The sequence below is a fragment of the Pristis pectinata genome, chromosome 1 (assembly GCF_009764475.1).
Source record: "Pristis pectinata isolate sPriPec2 chromosome 1, sPriPec2.1.pri, whole genome shotgun sequence".
NCBI lineage: Eukaryota > Metazoa > Chordata > Chondrichthyes > Rhinopristiformes > Pristidae > Pristis > Pristis pectinata.
In genome coordinates this window covers 78,537,058-78,557,666 of record NC_067405.1, presented here as the reverse complement: position 1 = coordinate 78,557,666, position 20,609 = coordinate 78,537,058, and the positions used below count along the sequence as shown (strand labels likewise).

The window sequence follows — 20,609 nt, the reverse complement described above, 5'->3', positions numbered from 1 at the left end:
TATTTAAGATAGAGAGCAAGTGATTTTTTTTCTCCAGGAATGTCGCGAACTTTTGGAATGTTTTTCCTCAAAGACGATGGAAACAGATTCTTTAAGTATTTTTAAGGCACAAGTAGACAGCATTTGAGAAGCAAGTGGGTGAAAGATTATCATGAGTAAATAATCAGATCAAGTGGTGAAACAGGCTTGGGGGGTGGGGGGAAGGAAGCCTACTCATGCTTCCTTCATGTGTTCATATAATATCCTTCCAAGATTTTATTGGAAAAAGCCTTTTTAAAAGTTTAGTGTGTTTTCTTTTGAGCACTTGGTAAAGGCAGTTATGCAGAAAAGATACAACTGAGTAGTTTGTAAGTCCATTTCAGATGACATTTATGAGTGAATCACTTTGCAATGGTTCTGGAGTCACATGCATAAGCCAGGCTGGGCAGTGATGGGAGATTCCCTCGGAAGGACTTTAGTGTTTACCAGGCAATGTGTAACTAAGGGTCTTGTAATTAAATTACAGGAATTAACCTGAACTCTTTCATCTTAAGCTACACAGTAGCACTACATTTAACATTCATTATCAGTCTTTCCTTCGGTCTGCTAATAAAATTTTAAGCACTTCCGAGCACCTACTGTGTGATACTTTCTGATGGATAGTGAAACCCTCCTTCTCCCTTCATATGGATATCAAATTTCATAGCTCATAGTTTGAGAAAAATACTCTTTTCCATGCTGTCACAAACTATGGAACCTGTCCTTTGAACATGGACTAAGAAACTTGCATGACGCAGCTAGTGAGGAGATCACCTGCTGAACCAACAGCATATTTACTGGCTAGATAAAGATAATTTCTGTGCTATTAAAACTATACAGACATGAGTATAAACACAGGATAACCTTCCTTTGACTGGTGATTATGATAGAGTCACAATGGTGCATGTTATTTTTCTAACTATGTTACGTAATTTTTTTTATTTATTCAAGGGATGTGAGCTTCGCAGGCTGAGCCAGCATTTAATTACCCATCCCTAACTGCCTTTGAGAAGGTGGTGATGAACTGCCATTTTGAACTGCTACAGTCCTTGAGGTGTGGGTATACCCACAATGCCGTTAGGGAGGGAGTTCCAGGATTTTGACCCAGCAACGGTGAAGAAACAGCGATATATTTTCAAGTCAAGATGGTGTCTAGCTTGGAGGGCAACTTCCAGGTGATGGTGTTCCCATGCTTTTGCTACCCTTGTTCTTCTAACCGGGTTTAGAAGGTGTGGTCTAAGGAATCTTGGTAAATTGTTGTAGTGCACCCTGAAGATGATACAAACTGCTGCTGCTGTGCATTGATGATGGAGTGAGAGAATAGAATACAAAATCTGGGCAGCGGGCTGTAGTAGGGATGGTAATTTGAAGAATCTTAAAGGCCTTTGTGCCTCTACCAGCTCTTCAAATGAGCTCTCAGAAATTGCAGTTATTGCCGTTGGAGACTTGGACCCACGAGTAGATTATCTAAGTGGTATACAATCATAGAGCTGCACCCATCAGTATTGTATCCCAGGGTTACACAGTTAGAGGCCTGCACCCATCAGTACTGTATTTCAGTTTAATACCATGACAGACTTCTCTCCACAAGCGGGTACCTGTCCCAGACCTGCTGTCATTTGCCTGGACTCTAGAGGACAGCAGAGGTATGATGGCAGAAGGAGGAAAGAGAATACTGCTCTCTGGCCTCCAAAGTGCTCTTCCTGGATCTCCACTTGCTTCTGTCTGGTGACATCATTGGAGCTCCTTTGAAGGAGTTGGGTCTGTCCTGGGGATTTCTGGGAAATTTTGGCAACCTTGCAGCTAGTGCAGCTTGGCATGGCTATTAGCCAAATTAACATAGAAGCACATCTCATGAAACTTTGGGGATATCAAGTGCTTTGTGTGCATTGAATAAATGGCATTCAATTTTCAGCGTCAGAAGCTGCATGTATGTCCTTAAAAAAGCTACAAGTTTCGCTCCTCAGACCAAGGAGCAGGTGCTTTATCTCTCGTGTCTTAGTCAATATTTATACCTTGCTGGGCATTAAGCACCTTATTTGGCCATTATCATGTTATTTGTGAAAACTTGCTCTGTGTAAATGGGTTGCCATGGTTCCCATGTTAGAATGGTAACTGAAATTTGAAGTTCTTCATTGGCTTTATTGTTCTTTGAGATCTTCTGAAAGAGGTGTGACAGGTATTCTATCAATACAAGTCTTTCTTTATTGTTTGAGAAAGTATCTGTGTATCTGGGAAAATGCAAGGAGTTTAGTGGAGTTTAAACTAATTTGGCAGGGGAAGAAGGCTAGAATGTAGCATTAAGCATATGATGCACAGAGGACTGGCAATGTTATGTTGGGCCAGTGTAAGAAAGAGTATTGTATTAAGTGGAAACAGGTGAGTAGAGATTACATTGCAAGTAAAAGATGGGTTTAGAGTGTAAATGCACAAAGTATTGTAAATTAGGATGTTAAATTGCAGGTCCAGATGTTGCACTGGTGAAAAATCAGACTCGTCTTAGAAAAGGGCAGGTTTGGCATTAAACTTCGTGGTTACAAAATGTTCAGGAGAGATGTGGAAGGAAATGAAGGAAGAGATTGCAGTACAGATTAAGGAGGATGCTGCAGTGGTGGAATACAGTTGACGGCTTAAGAGCAGAATCCATGTGCTTCAAGGAAAATTTTCTGCATCAATGTGCCCTGCCCAGTAAGGAAGGAGGCATTGCTGTATCCTTTCAACCATTCAGTTCTTGAACCAACCTGCAGAACCTCAATTACCACCTCAGTATAGCAACATGATGACCACTTTGCACTACAATGGACTTTGGTTTTTTTTGTTCTAATTATGTTCTTTCTTATAATCTTTGTATAATTTATATATAATTTGTGTGTTTCTTGTGATTGTTGTGTATCTGATGCTATATGCCTGTGATGCTGCTGCAAGTAATTTTTTCATTGCACCTGTGCATACATGTACTTGTGCATATGACAATAAACTTGACTTTGACTTATCGTGTTTTGAAAATAGGATGGGTCAACTTCACCAAATGTCATTCGGAGAACACTTGGGGAAATGATGATAGCATCATAAATTTAAATAAGTAATAGGAAAAAAGGACAAGAAGCAACTTTGATTAATTGGAATAGGGCCAATTTCAGTGAGATAAAAGGAGTTCTAATCTGGCGAATGGTCACAGACCCAAAATATTTTCTGTTTCTCTATCAACAGGTGCTGCCAGACCTGTTAAGATTTTCCAGTGTATTCTGTTTTTTTTTGGCCTAGGTAAATGGCAATTAAAGATTTGCAGGACAAACTATAATAGAACAGTGGGTAACCTTTGAATAGGAGATGGTTGAGTGCATCCCAGGTATATTCCCACAGGGGTAAAGGTGGGAAAACGATAGTTTTCTAGATGATAAAATGAGGGAGAGTACAAGGTGAAGTAGGAGAAACGAGAGAATGGGAGAAAGTAAGGGAGAAATTGGTATTGGTTTATTATTGTCACTTGTACCGAGGTACAGTGAAAAGCTTGTCTTACAAACCGATCGTACAGGTCAATTCATTACACAGTGCAGTTACATTGAGTTAGTACAGAGTGCATTGATGTAGTACAGGTAAAATCAATAACAGTACAGAGTAAAGTGTCACAGCTACAGAGAAAGTGCAGTGCAATAAGGTGAGTCATTTCTGGATGTCGGAAGATCACCAGCCCTGTAAGAAGATTTAAAGAACATTATTAGTGATAGTTAGTGATTATAGAGTTTAAATTTAGAAGTGTAGAATGATTATAGTAAAGGTAATGAGTAGATCTGTAGAGAGCAGCTTGCAACGTGTCGCCATGCTCAAGCTAACATCAGTGGTAGGGAAGATACTGGAAAAAATTCTGAGAGAGAGGATTAATTATCATTTAGGAAGGCATGGACTAATCAGATATAGCCAATATGGCTTTGTCAAGGGCTGATCCTCTCTGAACAATTTGATTGAATTCTTTGAAGAGGCATTAAAGTGTATTGATGAGTGCAAGACGGTAGATGTGATTTACATGGACCTTAATATTGCCTTTGACAAGGTCCCACATGGGGCACTGGTTCAAAATGTTAGGGTCCATGGGATCCAGGGCAAGTTGGCAAACTGGATACAAAATTGGCTTGGCAATGGGAGTCAGAGGGTGATGGTAGAGGGTTGTTTTTGTGATTGGATGCCTTAGACTTGTCGTGTCTGACAAAAATCGGTTCTGGGACCCTTGTTGTTTGTAATATATGTGAATGACTTAGATGTGGATGTGGGAGGCACGATCAGTAAGTTCATGGATGATTGGAAGACTAGCGGAGTTGTTGGTAGTGTAGAAGGTAGTCTTGGGCTATAGAATGATATTGATGTGTTGGTGAAATGGACTGAAAAGTGGCTGATGGAATTTAATCCAGAAAATATGAAGTAACACATTTTGCAGTAATAATGAGGCTAGGACCTACACCATGAACATTAGAGTGCAAGGGAGTATGAAGGAACAGAGGAACCTTGGAGTACAAGCCTTCATTAGTCAGGGCATTGAATACAAGAGCAGGGAGGTTATGTCCCAACTTTAAAACATTGGTCAGACCTCAGCTGGAGTCCTGCATGCAGTTCTGGTCACCATGCAATAGGAAGTGTGTGATAGTGCTGAAAAGGGTGCAGAGAAGATTCTCCAGAATGTTGCCTGCGATGGAGCAGTTCAGTTATGAAGAGAGACTGGAGAAACTTGATATGTTCTCCTTGGAGTGGAGGAGGTTAAGAGGGGACATGACTGAGGTATATAAAATTATGAGAGGTGTAGATATAGTAGACTGCAAGAAACTTTTCCCCATATCAGAGGTAGATAAATCTAGAGGACATAGGTTTAGGGTAAGGGTGAAGAGACTTAGAGGGAATATGAGAGGGACCTTCTTCACCCGGAGAGTGGTAAGTACTTGGAATCCACTACCTGAGAGAGTGGTTGAAGCTGGGTCTTGGGATGTGACTGAAAGTGGAGATGGAATGGACAGAAGTGACTGAAGGAGGAGTTGAAGGATTGGAGAGAGTTGACTGAAGATGTGTTCAAATGTGGAGGAGAGATGACTGCATTGTAGCAGAAGGGTGTTTAGAGCTAACTGAAACTGGAAACTGTATTGAATGTACTTAATCCACCTGAGTCACAGCTGTTTGGTCTCATTCTTTGTTAACTTGCCTTAGTGTTCTTGCTTCTGCGACAAAAGCAGAGAATGCTAGAAGCACTTAGCAGGTTAGGCAGCATTACTATGTTGGGAAGCAGGGTTGACGTTTCAGATTAAGGACCCTTCATTAGAACTGGAAAAATGAGAAGACAATGTGTTTTAAATTGCAGACGGTGAGATGGAGAGAACAATAGGAAAGTCTGTGATAGGGTGCAAATCAAAGTTGTCCAGATAACAATTACTATATAAAAACATATAGTACTAATGACCCAGAGACAAATTGAAACAACATAAGTTGATACAAGGTGGGAAAAGAAGGGGGTTTACTCAAGATTATTAATATTAAGTCACAAGATCTGGAAGCTCAGGATCAACCTTAGACAGGATTATTTGCACCCTGGGTGGCGGGAAAGGAGGTGAAAGAGCGCTTATTGTATCTTCTGCAGTTGCATTAATAAGTACCATCAGAAGGGTGCAGTTGATGGAGATCGAAGAGTGGACCAGGGAGTTGCAGAGGGAATGGTCCCTTTGGGATGCTGAAAGAGTACATAGAACATAGAGGAGGGAAAGATACGTCTGGTGATGGAAGCTTGTTGGAGGTGGTTGAAATTAATGCAGGATGATTAGTTGAACGTGTTGGCTGGTGGGGTAGAACATGAGATCAAGGGGAACCCTATCCTTGGTCTGGCTGGGAGAGGGTTTGAGAGCGGATGTGTTTGAAATAGAAGAGATGTGATTGAGATCACCATTAACTATGGTAGACAGAAAACCATGGTTAGAAAAAAGGAAGACTTCATAAAAATTACTGGTGTGGAAAGTCACATCATTAGACTGAGACAGAAACTGGATTAATGGAATGGAGTTCTTATGGGAAGCAGAATGGAAGGAGGTGTAGTGGAGATAGATGTGGGAGTCAGTGGCTTACAATGATATATTGGTACTTAACCTGTCATCTGAGATGGAGAAATAGATGTCAAGTAAGTGAAGGGAATGAGTTGTATGGACCATATGGATATTGGTATTGGTTTATTATTGTCACTTGTACCGAGGTACAGTGAAAAACTTGTCTTGTATACTGTTCATACAGATTAATTCATTACACAGTGCATTGTAATAGAGGGTAAAAACAATTATAGAATACAGAGTAAAGTGTCACAGCTACAGAAGAAGTGCAGTGTAAGTAGACAATAAGGTGCAAGGTCATAACAAGGTAGTTTGTGAGGTCAAGAGTCTATCTCATCGTACAAGGGAACAGTTCAATAGTCTTAACACAATGGGATAGAAACTGTCCTTGAGCCTGGTGGTATATGCCCTCAGGCTCCTGTATCTTCTGCCTGATGTCAAGAGTCTATCTCATCGTATAAGGGAACCGTTCAATAGTGGGAAATGAGGCTGTGATAGCTGGGATATGAGAGCAGGGTGGAAAATGGCAATGAAGGTAATAAAGTGTTCAAGTTCTGTACAAGTGCAGGAAGCAGCACCATTACTGTCATCAGTGTAACAGAGAAGTAAGTCAAGGAAGTGGCCTGAATAGAACTGCAACAAGGAGCCCATGTGAGTTACCAGAGCTGCATCTTTGACTTGAAGTGAATAGAGAGAATTTTAATTCCATTATTCTCAGATGTTCCAGCATCTGCAGTTTTTTGCTCCTTCTACTTCAATGAGCCTGGTTAAGTTTTTTAAGCTGGTTATCTAGGTGTGATTTTGTTGTCATTGAATCATCTGCGCGTTCACTGGTAGAACTTTACAGATGAGGAGCAGATGATTTTTCCATTCTCCAACTCAGCAGTGCAATAGAGCTTTGATAATATGGCATTCGATTGGTTGGAAGTCATTTTATCCAGAGTGCATCCAAGGCTGGGGGTCCGGGATCCAGATGGAGGGCTGGGGGTGCAGGTGGAGCAGGAATACCAGGGGTCAGGAACGTGAGTAGGTTTATGGCCACAGTGGGGGATTGGAGTGCATATAGTTCCCACTTCCTTTAAACTCACTTGCTTCACTTGAAAATTGATTATACTACTGTATAATAAATTTTGAAAATGAAATTAAAGTGTGTTTGGGAGTTAATAATATCCAATTGTCTGGAAAACTTGCCAGTCCAGCACTACCAAAGTTCCATGGGTGCCAGATTATGGGGGTTTTACTGTTCTCAGGACTGCTGAAAATCACAACCTTAGTGGTGGTTCAATGCAGGCCTTATTGAGTACTTTTTAAATGTTGAGAGGTTGCAAAGTATTGGAGTCCTTTGTGCACAAGACCTGAAAGTTAACATGCAGTTCATAAAGTATGATTTTTTTTATTGCAAGAGAATGTGAAAATGAAAGTCTCACCAGAGCATCAAAGGTTCACTGGGTTGATTCCTGGAATTGCAGGTTTATTAAACGAGAAATTAATTAGACCAGCCCTAACTCTCTTGAGATTAGAAGTATGAGAAGTGGTCTTACTGAAATGTACAAAATTCTCAGGGGCTTGAGAGGATAGATATGGAGTTGATATTTCCCCTGCCTGGGTGACTAGAACCAGAGATCACAAAATAAAGGGTCTACTCTTCTCAGGACAGAGTTGAGAAGAAATTTCTTCACCCAGAGGGTGGTGAATCCATGGAATTCACTGCCCGAAGGGTCTATAGAGGTTCATTTGCTGAGTATATTCAAGATAAAGATTGATACAGTTTTGGATATTAGGGGAGACAAGAGAAATGAGATTAGTGCAGGAAAATGGATCCAAGATGAAGGAGCAGCCCTGAAGGGCCAAATGGCCTACTTCTGCTCCTATTTCTTATGTTCTTATGTTTTTGAATTGTGCAGGTCATCTCCACATTGCCCTTACTAAATTAACCACTGGGAAGTCTGCATATTGAATTACTGGTGTCTGGCCAAGTTAGGAACCACACACACAAACACACACCAAGAAGGAGGAAAAATTAACCAAAAAAAAGCTCAATAGTTTTAAAACTTCAGGAAATTCAGTCCTCCAAGTTTACTGTCATTGAATGAGGGAAATAATGTGTCAAAGGGGGAAAAACTGTATTCCTAATGTTTGGAAATTTAATTTTAACAGCAATATACCTTTAATCACAGGAAATCAGTGCATAGTCACTTAGATATGTAAACAGGAGTTCAGGCGGATGAAGGGCCTCTGACCTCATTCAATTTTTGTTGTTCTGGGCTGGGTTCTATGCGTGAATAAAGATGTATTTTCAGTTCTGTTGATGCTGATTGTTTGGAGAACATGCCAAAAGGAGCAAAACAGTAGCTGGGAACAGACAATGTGCCTCCAGGGTTGAGACTGGTCTGGCTCCACAATTTGTAAACATCACCCTCGGCCCTATCAAGCAGACATGCAATTCATCTGATCAACAGGCAGGAAGTTCTGGATTTTTTGTTACGTGTGTAAATTGAACCATTTGTTCCTGACAACCAAGTTTTATTGAGCATTGTTTAGAAAGATTAGAATGACTAGAGTGAGAGGGTAGGCTGGAAAGGGTGCTTCAGTGGAAGCTGTTTGTGCATTGATTTTTGAAAACTGCAATGACCCTAAACATAATATTTTTATCACTCTAAATTAAAGAAAATAGATTTCTTTGTGTTTTTCTGTCTGTCCAGAAAATTCTGAACCATAACTAGAGACCAAAGAAACCAAACGGCTTCTTTTCAGTGATTCTTACTATAAACAATCTTGTTTCCTTTTACTTGCCTCCTATTATCTATAATATATTATCAAAAATATCTATTTTTGCCAATGTTCTTTTTTTTTACTTCCCTCTGTGTTAAAGTGTGAGTCCATGTTGGGTTAGGATTTCCAGTATACTGACTACTACTTGTACCTAGTCCAAGCTGCTGAGTCACAGGAAATCAGTGCATAGTTACTGAGATGCATGAAACAGGAGCTTAGGTGGATGAAAGATCTGTGACCTTCTTCAGATTTTGTGTGAGCCATTTCCATGAGTGTTGGCAGACTGTTTGATCATGAGAGATCACAACCAAGCTTGATTTTGTATCAGCCTTACCTCCACTTATTTCTAGCAATGCTCAATGGATAATAACCAAGGGCAATAGCTTTGAATGATTTTAATTCTCCTCCCTAGCCAAAGGAGTAATTTATTGCCTATGTGGCAAACTGTCAACTAACCTGGTGCACACTTGAACACAAATCTGGGGTGTTCAATCTATTGATCTGATACCCAAAGAGAAAAATATGCATTATCATGTTCTTTCATTCACAGGGAGAAAAGAATTCCTTTAAAGATTCAACTAGTTCAGACAAATCTTTAAGATACCTTTGCTTTGAATAGAATAGAATACAAAAATCTCCCAAATTGTTACAGATAATGGAGGTTTAAACTGGTGAATAAATCTATTGCTAATGTCATAAAGCTCTTCACTGCAAAAAATGTGCTGGATGAAGGAAAACCACTGATCTCAGACCACCATCACCTTTAGATGATGCCAGACACTCACTCTTACTTACCCTGGGGGATTTACAGGTGAAACCAGTCCAGGTAGTCCTTGGATCAGTGATCACCTGCCTTCAATGTATATAATCATAGATCTACAAAGGAAACCATTGAGGATAAAGTAGTTTGGATAGGCTGGGTTTATTTTCCTTCGAGTGAAGGAGACTGAGGGGGTGACTTGATAGAGTTGTATGGAATAATAAGAGGCATAAATAAGGTAGATAATCAGAATCAAAACTATTGTTCACGTACTTTTCCAGTCAAAACAAGACCATTCTATTAAACACTAAGTTATGTGATCTTGTGAGTTGGTGTGAATGTTATTTTGGGAATTTTCCTAAGCTCCTGCCCTAATGCTCGTCAGTCATTTCAATTCAGAATTTATCCTTTGCCATGTATCAGTGGTAGCTGTCAGGCCACAAGATCAAGTCCTACTTCTTGAGTCTTGTGTACAGGATATGGTGTATTGTGTGTTACCTAGGAAGTGCTGTTATGAAATAAAACACCTTCTCATGTGGACTTTAAAGATTCCGTTGCACCATTTGAAAAAGGACATTTTTGTTTTCTGGTCAATAGTTATCCCTCAAGAAACGTGTGGAAAAACAAATGGTTTGCATATTTTTTAAATATTTGTGTACTTTAGATACAAATTGGCTACTGCTTGTAATAAAGTTCATTCTTGGGATCTGAGTGACATTGGCAAGGCTGGTATTTAATTCTCATCCCTAATTGCAATTGAGAATTTGCTGGTGAGCTGCTGGTCTTGAATCACTGCAATGCGCAATGAATTAAGATTCTCTCACAGTAAACTATTCAGGATTTTGATAGAGAAACATTGAACAGTATAGTACAGGAACAGGCCCTTCGGCCACAATGTCTGTGCCAACCATTATGCTAATCTAAACTAATCCTATCTGCCTGCATGTGGTCCATATCCCTCCATTCCCTGCGTGTTCTTGTGCCTAAGTGCCTCTTAAATGTTATTACTGCACTGTGTAATGAATTGACCTGTACGATCGGTATGCAAGACAAGTTTTTCACTGTACCTCGGTCCAAGTGACAATAATAAACCAATACCAATACCATTTCAAGCCTGGGCAACGGACACTGACTATCTATGCATCTCATTATTTTATATCCTTTTTAAAGTCGCCTCTCAGTCTCTGGTGCTTCAGAGAAAACAATCCAACTCAGTCTAACCTCTCCTTATAGCTAATACTCTCCAATCCAGACAACATCCTGGTGAACCTCTTCTGCACCTTCTCGAAAGCCTCCACACCCCTCCTATATATGGTAACCAGAACTACACACATTACTCCAAATGCAGCCTAACCAAAGTTTCATATAGCTGCAATGTGACTTCCCAGCTTTTATACTCAACACCCTGACCAATGAAAGCAAATATGTCGTATGCCTTCTTTATCACCCTGTCTACCCATTTTGCCAATTTCAGGGAGCTACGCACTTGTACCCCAAGATGGTGATGATGAAAAAATGCTAATTATTTCCAGGTCAAAATATTGCATGACTTGCAAGTGATATTGTTTGCACATAGATGCTGCCATTTTTCTTTTCAAATTATTTCCAGGTCAAAATATTGCATGACTTGCAAGTGATATTGTTTGCACATAGATGCTGCCATTTTTCTTTGTAGGTTGTAAACGTTGTGGGTGTGGGAGGTACTGCTGAAGAACCTTAGTAAATTGGAGCAGTTAACGCTGTAGAGGTAAACACTACAAAGCATCCTGTGGAGGAATGGATGTTTACACAAATGAATGGGATACATATAACACAGAGTGTTCTATTCAGTATATGTTAACTGCTTGATGGTTATTGTAGATGCACCATCCAAGTTGGTTGGGTGCTTGAGAACTGGGAAAGATTTGTGTAGACAGAAGGTGGGCAGCTCTGCAGAATATCCAACAACAGATGTACTGCAGCATCATGTGTTTACTAAACTCATACAGTTCAGCTACCAGTCAGTTGTGACTATTCCCCCCCCCCCCCAAAGCTCTAAGATATTGATGCTTGGGATTCAGAGATTCAGCCTTTGAAGGTCAAAGAAAAGTAATTAGACTCACTTGTTGCAGTTGGTCATTGCTTTATATTTATAAAGTGAATGTTAGTTATTACTTAGCACAAGCCTATCCCTAGTTATTGTCCATATCTTGCAGCAGCTTCATTATCTGAGAATTTGTGATCAACCTCACTTCTGACCTTATGATGGTTGGATGTCAGTGAAAAAGTAGTTAATTAGACTTAGGGCACTATCCTGAAAAACTCACCACTGATGTCCTAGAGATAACATGATTAGCCTCCACCAAGTACAAACATCTTCTTTGGTGTTAGGATAACTCAACCATTCATGAATCCCATTGACATCCATTTTGCTAGAAATGCCATTTGCTACTGTGCATTATGTTAAGGACAGTTACTGCTGCCTCACTTCTGGCATTCCACTCTTGTCTCTGTTTGAATTAAGGTTGTAGTTGAATAATCTGGTCGACCTTGGTGAGTGGTTGTTGGAAATTAAGTGATTTTTAATTTTTTACATGTTTACTGATTGTAGGTATAGGCTGATTGGAAAGAAATAGGCTTAGTTAGAAGATTGATTTTTGTGGAACAGAGATGTTTTAATAAATTTTCATACTTGGGAACTTTAGAGAACCCGACTGCTTTCAGGCTGCAGTCACTATAATGACTTATTTCTGCTGTTTATATAGCACTTGTATCAGCTCTAGAGTTACCAATTTTCCTGGGAGACTCAAATCATTGAGATGCAATTTCCTGCTCTGCTTCCATGTGACGTTGTTAATTAAAACCAACAAATTTCATCCAAACTTGCAAATATTAATCTGCGTTAATGTCTCTCTCAAAATAGTTCAGCATTTGATATATCTGACATCAAATGTACCTTATTGTGAAACTTTGCTCTGCACTAACTGGCTCTCACATATCCCATATAAAAAGATAATGTGCTCAATGCAAGATTTTGCCTGTCAGCAAATAGAGAGTAAAACCAGAAAATTTATGAAGTTCTCAGCAGGCCAGGCAGTATCCATGGGAAGAGAAACAAATGTTTCAGGTCAAAGACTTTTCACTGAAAGTGATGAATATTGCCAGCATTTGGAATTTCTTGATTTTGAATTAACAAGGCATATTCTTTCACAAGATGAGCGTCTTTGTATCCACTGGTTTTTTTTGCCACTCAACATGACATAATCTTATGCAGTACAGGTGCTCAGTTAGCAATTATTCTGTAACTGAAATCAGTAGGACCAATATGCTGAGGTGAGAACAAATCACTGGCTAGCCTACTCACTAAAGCAGAGTTTGGGTAAGTCCCTTTCATTGTTAAGGAATGAATACTGGTCAGAACACCAAAGAAAAGTCTCCTTTGAATAGAGCCCTAGGGACTTTCACATGGACCTGAGAGGGTAGACAGCCTTGATTTAATGTCTCATCTGAAAGAGGGTACCTCCACTAGGGTGTTTCACCCTCAGTGCATAGACAACATTGAAGCAATGACTGAAGCAAAAAGTAAACAATTATTTTCTTTCAGAACACTTCCCAACCAACTCTAAATTTCAAACAAATTTGAACACTCCCATGGGAAATGAAACAAGATAAAGTACTTGGTACTCTTAAGGGAGGTAGATCAGGTAGCCATGATGTTGGAAAAAGTTAAGTGATTTAGTTCATTTAAAATTAGATAGATGATAAATTAAGCAAACTTGAAGAGGATAAATGCATCCAAGCATTTTAAGAGAATTAAGGAAAGAGATGGCAGGGCATTACTGCTGGAGGACTGACAGATAAATATGACACTAACGTTGAAGAAACGCAATAGGATATACCTAGAAAATCAGCTTAATCTGGATGGTTAGAGATGAAAGGAAAGAAAGAACATCTGGGAATCAAAAGTATATAATAAATAGCATGCACCTCAGGTCTTGCTTGACTAACTTTATTGAATCTTTTGAGGAGATAATTAGAGAGTATATGCAGTAGACATAATTTATCTAGATTTTCAAAAGGCCTTTGATAACGTACCAAATGAATTAAAATCAGAGTTGTAGAGTCAGGGGACATGTAGCACAATGGATTATTAGTTGGCATTCAGACAGAAAGCAGTGGGACAAGTCAGGATAGGTGTTCCAAAAGGATCATTGCTGGGATTGAGTTAGATTTTGGAATTAGGAAAACAATTTCTAAATTTGCAGATAATACCACTCTGTGGGAGAGGTATTTGTAGGGGATAGTCAATGCCCCAAATTATAGAAGAACATTGCAGAATGAGCGAGTTATTGGTGCATGAAGTTCGACACAGATTAATGCATGGTAGTAAAAAGGAAGAAAGAATAGGGAGGTTACTTATAACTTAAAAGTTGCGAGTCTGGATAGGGTGGAGAAATAGAGACCTTGAAGTTACAAATACACCAGTCATTAAAAGTTGTGCTACTGGTTAGCTAAGCCCTAGAGAAATTAAACCAAGCACTTGGGTTTATACCTCGATGGATGGAACTGAAAGGCAATTAAGTAATGCTAATTTTGTACTGAACCTTGGCATACTATACAGTTCTGGTTGCCATTATCATAAAAGGCCGTGGAGAAGTCGATAAGGTTATAGAGAGGCTAAACAAAAATGATATCAGAAATGAAAGGATGCAATTATTGGTAAAAGATGAGAAAAGAATAATGACATAACAAGGTTCTATAAAATTATGAGGTGTTTTGATAGAATGGACACCCTGTGGGGAAAGAATAAATAGAAGCCTTCAACATAAGTAAGTCACTGAAAAAATAATTAGGAAGAAACCTAAAACACACTATTCCTGCATATGTCTATGCTTGAAGAGTGGTGAGAAAGTGAAACCCGCGAGCACACGGTGTGGTTGAAGTGAATGCATAGTAAGAGGAGACTGGACAACATGCAAGGAAGAAGGTGATAGTGGGTTACACCTATAGATTTATATGAGGAAAGAGAGAGGGATTTCAGGTGGACCATAGACATCAGCATGTACTGGTTGGGCTAAATACTCTGTTTCTATGGTGTATTTCTTATGTAATCCTATGTATTTAATTTATTTTGCTTTATCATATATCTTCCCTCTCCTGAATATGAGTCCATCTAGGTATCTCTGTAATGCTTCATCCAATTAGCCATTTTTCATTTGTGAGTTTGAAAAGTGTACTCTAGATTTTGAACTGCTTTAATTCAAATATTATTTCCAGCCATGTTATTGATGAGTTTGCAAGACTGGTGAATAGTGGCAGGCTTTTGCTATATATATTCCTTCTCACCCAATAATGGATTTATGTGTACTTTAAGCAGGTCACCAAATAGAAAGCATGAATGTAATGATGGTCATCTAATTTAGGGAAACTGGGAAGTTAGCTTGTTCCCAGATAATGTTTCTTATGTATTGCTCTCTGTTTATCTATCTTCATAACCTCTTCCACCCCCCTGCCACCCCCCCCCCCCCCCCCCCCCCCGGCCTAGGCATCTGCTGCTGGTTACACTCCAACTTATTTGTGCACGATTCCCTTTCATTTGAACTCCACTTCGACACAGGAACGGTATATGCCAGTTTGATGCTTCCCGTCTCATTCTCTCTACGTTACTTTATTTCTATGTCTATTGGAAACAGAGTAATGTGAACACTAGATATTCTTTGATGCTACAAGAGATTTCCTTTTTCAAATGCTTCTCAATGTCAGCTACTGTAAATAGAGAGCATATATATATATATATATATGTATGTATATATATATATATTATATATATAATATTATATATATATATATAGTGGCATGCAAAAGTTTGGGCACCCTTGGTCAAAATTTCTGTTACTGTGAATAGCTAAGCGAGTAAAAGATGTCCTGATTTCCAAAAGGCATAAAGTTAAAGATGACACATTTCTTTAATATTTTAAGCAAGATTACTTTTTTATTTCCATCTTTTACACTTTCAAAATAACAAAAAAGGAAAAAGGGCCCGAAGCAAAAGTTTGGGCACCCTGCATGGTCAGTACTTAGTAACACCCCCTTTGGCAAGATTCACAGCTTGTAAATGCTTTCTGTAGCCAGCTAAGAGTCTTTCAAATTCTTGTTTGGGTGATTTTCGCCCATTCTTCCTTGCAAAAGGCTTCTAGTTCTGTGAGATTCTTGGGCCATCTTGCATGCACTGCTCTTTTGAGGTCTATCCACAGATTGTCGATGATGTTTAGGTCGTGGGACTGTGAGGGCCATGGAAAAACCTTCAGTTTGTGCCCCTTGAGGTAGTCCATTGTGGATTTTGAGGTGTGTTTAGGATCGTTATCCTATTGTAGAAGCGATCCTCTTTTCATCTTCAGCTTTTTTACAGACGGTGTGATGTTTGCTTCCAGAATTTGCTGGTATTTAATTGAATTCATTGTTCCCTCTACTAGTGAAATGTTCCCCGTGCCACTGGCTGCAACACAAGCGCAAAGCATGATCGATCCATTCCTGTGCTTAACAGTTGGAGAGGTGTTCTTTTCATGAAATTCTGCACCCTTTTTTCTTCAAACTTTCCCCCGCCCTCACCACAAAATTCAGCATCAGAAGTTTGCAAAGGAGCATCGCAACAAGCCTGATGCATTTTGGAAACAAGTCCTGTGGACTGATGAAGTTAAAATAGAACTTTTTGGCTGCAATGAGCAAAGGTATGTTTGGAGAAAAAAGGGTGCAGAATTTCATGAAAAGAACACCTCTCCAACTGTTAAGCACGGGGGTGGATTCATCATGCTTTGGGCTTGTGTTGCAGCCAGTGGCAGGGGGAAGAATGAATTCAATTAAATACCAGCAAATTCTGGAAGCAAACATCACACCGTCTGTAAAAAAAAAGCCGAAGATGAAAAGAAGATGGCCTCTATGACAAGATAACGATCCCAAACACACCTCAAAATCCACAATGGACTACCTCAAGAGGCACAAGCTGAAGGTTTTGCCATGGCCCTCACAGTCCCCTGACCTAAACATCATCAAAAATCTGTGGATAGACCTCAAAAGAGCAGTGCATGCAAGACAGCCCAAGAATCTCACAGAACTAGAAGCCTTTTGCAAGAAAGAATTGGCGAAAATCCCCCAAACAAGAATTGAAAGACTCTTAGCTGGCTACAGGAAGCACTTACAAGCTGTGATACTTGCCAAAGGGGGTGTTACTTAGTACTGACCATGCAGGGTGTCCAATCTTTTGCTTCGGGCCCTTTTCCTTTTTTGTTATTTTGGAAGTGTAAAAGATGGAAATAAAAAAGTAATCTTGCTTAAAATATTAAAGAAATGTGTCATCTTTAACTTCATGCCTTTTGGAAATCAGGTCATCTTTTACTCGCTTAGCTATTCACAGTAACAGAAATTTTGACCAAGGGTGCCCAAACTTTTGCATGCCACTGTAATAGGCACAGACAAAATTTCTCATTTTCAGAATTCTCAATCCATTCTGACCCATTCCCCATTCTCTTGCCTCTTGCCTCCCTAGATATTTTCAGTACAAACTGCCAATATTACATTGAACTTTTCAATTTTTTCCATTCCCGTGTTTCACTCCACACTGAACGTTAAACACTCTGTTCACTAAGTATGGTCTTCAAATTGTCACTTCAGCAGTCTGACAAGGGCATTGTTGTTTCAAGAACTGACCTCTACCTTGTGGAGGTTGAACACTAACTCTCTGAGACTGCCTCATACCTCTGACACCCACCAGTAAATATCAAACCATCGTTGCCAGTCATTGATTTAACTCATCTGAAGATTTTCCCCTCTCAGCCTCCAACCTTATAGTTTCTCAACCAGACACAGTGCATTTCCATTTCCCCCTGAGATCCAAAAAATGTATTATACTCGTAGACCAATCAAATCAGCCTGTTTTCACCCTATGGAATTTATTTCTCTATTTTCTCAAATCCTTCCTCTAAACTTGTGGATTTCTGATGCCCTCCACTGCTTTAATGGTTTAGAATACTCAGCTTCTTACCTGCTCTTGTAGCCATAGTATTTATGCAGCGGCTTCTTGTCCATAGTGACTGCCAGGATGCTGATGATGGAGGACTCAGCAATAGTAATGCCATTGAATGTCAAGCCCAGGTGACTAAACTCTCTCTTGTTTGAAATGCTCATTGCATGGTACCTTTGTGCTCCCTTTGTGGTGTGAATGTTACCTGCTACTTATCAGCCCATGTTTGAATAATGTTGGGTCCAGCTGCTTGGAGTCATAGGCTACTTCATTTGCTGAGGAGATGTGAATAGAATAGAGCATGTGCAGGGGAGGAGAATTCTGAGGCTAAAATTCTTGCATAAATTTAGCATCAGCGAACAAAAGTGAATTCCTTTTCTGTCGATGGATCAATAGAGAGAGATCGAGTGTATCTGAAATTTTCAGACTACTACTACTTGAACTATGAAAAAACAATTGTTTGCAATTATAAATAATGCGTTTCTGAGACTATTCAAAAGAGCACTTGGAGCTGTTTAATGCTAGGATAAAATACTTAAAAGTGGTCTGATTCTGCTGACAAATTAAGGGCAAGCTATCATGACTCAAACTTAGTGTGCTGCAGTGTTGGAAGTGCTGTCCTTCAGAAATATTGCTCCCATTGGATGGGAACAAATAACCAAGGGCGTTATTCACAGAAGAGCAGGCTGCTTTCTGAATATCTTGGAAAACATTCCTCCCTCAACCAACTGCACCGAATACAAATAATCTCTCATTGAAACACCTTGCTGTGTGAAAATGGTTGCCAGGCTTGATGCTTTTCTGGAGACTTTGCAATGTATTTCATGACTGGAAATGCTTTGGGGACATCTGAGGAATTTTAACAAATACATTTCTATTCTTTTTGTTGCTACCTTAAAACTTGTTAGCCTATTGATAAAAATAAATTAACTGGAATGATTGACAACACTGATGAGAATAAATCTTCCTGTGTTCCAGGTGCTTGGAGTCAACATTCCAAAGAGGAGCCAATTGTAATTGCCTTGGCATCAGTATCTGTTGTAGCTGTCCTGATTGCGGCTTTCTTCTTTGGATATAGAATGTTTGCAGGTTAGTGTCTGTAGTTAAATTCATGTTGATATCCCCTGGTTTCAGATATGCTCAAAATTTTCACATGCACACACACTACAGCCCCACACACAAACTTCACCACACTATTGCACATAGACACACACACGTGACAGCACCATGCATGCTGGCACACTGCACGGCACTACACAATATGTACTTGTTGCATGCATCAAGACATGCCACTTATAACTGCACTGCTTACAAGTGCCACGCATCACAGTACTGCATAAGGCAGCGCACGCAGCAGTGCACCACAACATTGCATACGACCATGCACCTGCGCACATGAAAGCACACATGTGGACACACCATGTAACTACGTAACTACACCACTATACATATACAGCACCATGAAAATACACATCATTGCACTGTATGCTCAAACACACCCCACAAGAGGGTGTGCACAAATACACCACTGCTCACACGTGATCACTCTCTTTCCCTCAATCACATGGTGCTCTTGTCCAACCCTTTCGCAGCATTGAAAAAAAAGTGCAGATGAACAGGATTTTAAGCAAAATATGAGAATTGAGGGAAAAGTGTAATGTCTGGCACTTACCATTTCAAATCTTTGTTTAAACTCCTTCCCACGCACACTGTCCACTTCCTCAGGTAGTACCTTCTGCTCGGGTGTAACTCCACAAGTGTCAGTTGCCCTCCAGTACCTCACCCAAGCAGCCTTTCTTCATGTGTACACTCTTACAGTGAGTTTCTGCAGTTTACTTTCTTGTGGAGGGCATGTTGTCATATGACTTCATAATAGAACTTTGCAGTGTTAGTTACTGGATAATGATCAGGAGCAAATGATGCAGGAGATCTTTTGTTTGTCTCTCCCTTTCCTGGGGCGCCAAAACCAATTCTACCACACCCAGTGGCTGCAAACAAGTGACTGAAACTTCCTGGTTTCTATTTCCTAGTAGCAGTTGTGGTATGCATATATTCAGTGAGTCAATAGGAAAGTTTATTTGAACATATTAAATAAATATATTGTATTTATTAGAATTCACAGAAGTTACAAAACAGGCACAAAACATCCACCTCAGCTATTCCATCTAGGTGTTTACCCTTCACACAGGCACATAGTCCATATTCGCTCTGCTTTCCTCCAACCACCAATGTAACCTAACTTTTGTTGCGTTTCGGCCTCAACCAACTGACCCTAGGAGTGAATTCCACATTGTTCCATCTTTTAATGCAAAGATGTTTCTCCTGGTCTCTGTTCCAAGTCTATAACATTTAATCTTTTATCTGTGGTTCCTTAACCACTGGAAACAGTCTGGTTCTATTTACGTGTTCCAATCCTTTCAATAATTTTCAAGATTTAGGTCATGTTTCTATTTAATCTATAACCTTTTGATTAAAGAAATCCCAATTGAAGATAATTTTTGTATTAAACCATATTCCCATTAAATCTATTCCATCCTTCCTCTAAACTCACATTGAATTTTATGTAGGTTAAAGCTTAATATTGAACACAGCAACTTATTTGCATGTAGATTTTGTATTCTAAAGTGACAAAATTGCATTTGCTATTACTTTTTTTTAACAGCTTCATCAACCCAAGGCCTGCCCTTTAATATGAACCTCTAGCCTCAATGTGTCACCTCTTCCAAAGCACTCAACATACTACCATTGAGAGCTTAATTATAGTTTATTTTGTTTTAATCCTTCATTCAGCATCATTGAATTCCATATGCCACAGTTTAGCTCATTTGCTGCCTCATTAATATCATTTTGTCCTGCTAAAAGATTCATTTTACCTTTTTGTTTTGGTACCATCTGCAAATTTTGTCACCCTTCCCTCCAGACATCTCTTCTCCCTAATGACTCTATTCCATTGTGCAAGGCATTTTGTCAATATGTAGCTTCACGTGAT

At 39.5% G+C, this 20,609-nt stretch overlaps 1 protein-coding gene across 1 annotated transcript in view; it reads left to right on the top strand.

Annotated features, from left to right (window-relative positions):
- LOC127568367 (bone morphogenetic protein receptor type-2-like) overlaps positions 1 to 20,609 on the top strand; it is a 205,877-nt gene that overhangs the window by 140,299 nt on the left and 44,969 nt on the right. The window contains 1 exon segment of the mRNA XM_052012028.1: positions 18,599 to 18,709. Within this exon segment, the coding sequence (XP_051867988.1) occupies positions 18,599 to 18,709 (111 nt within the window).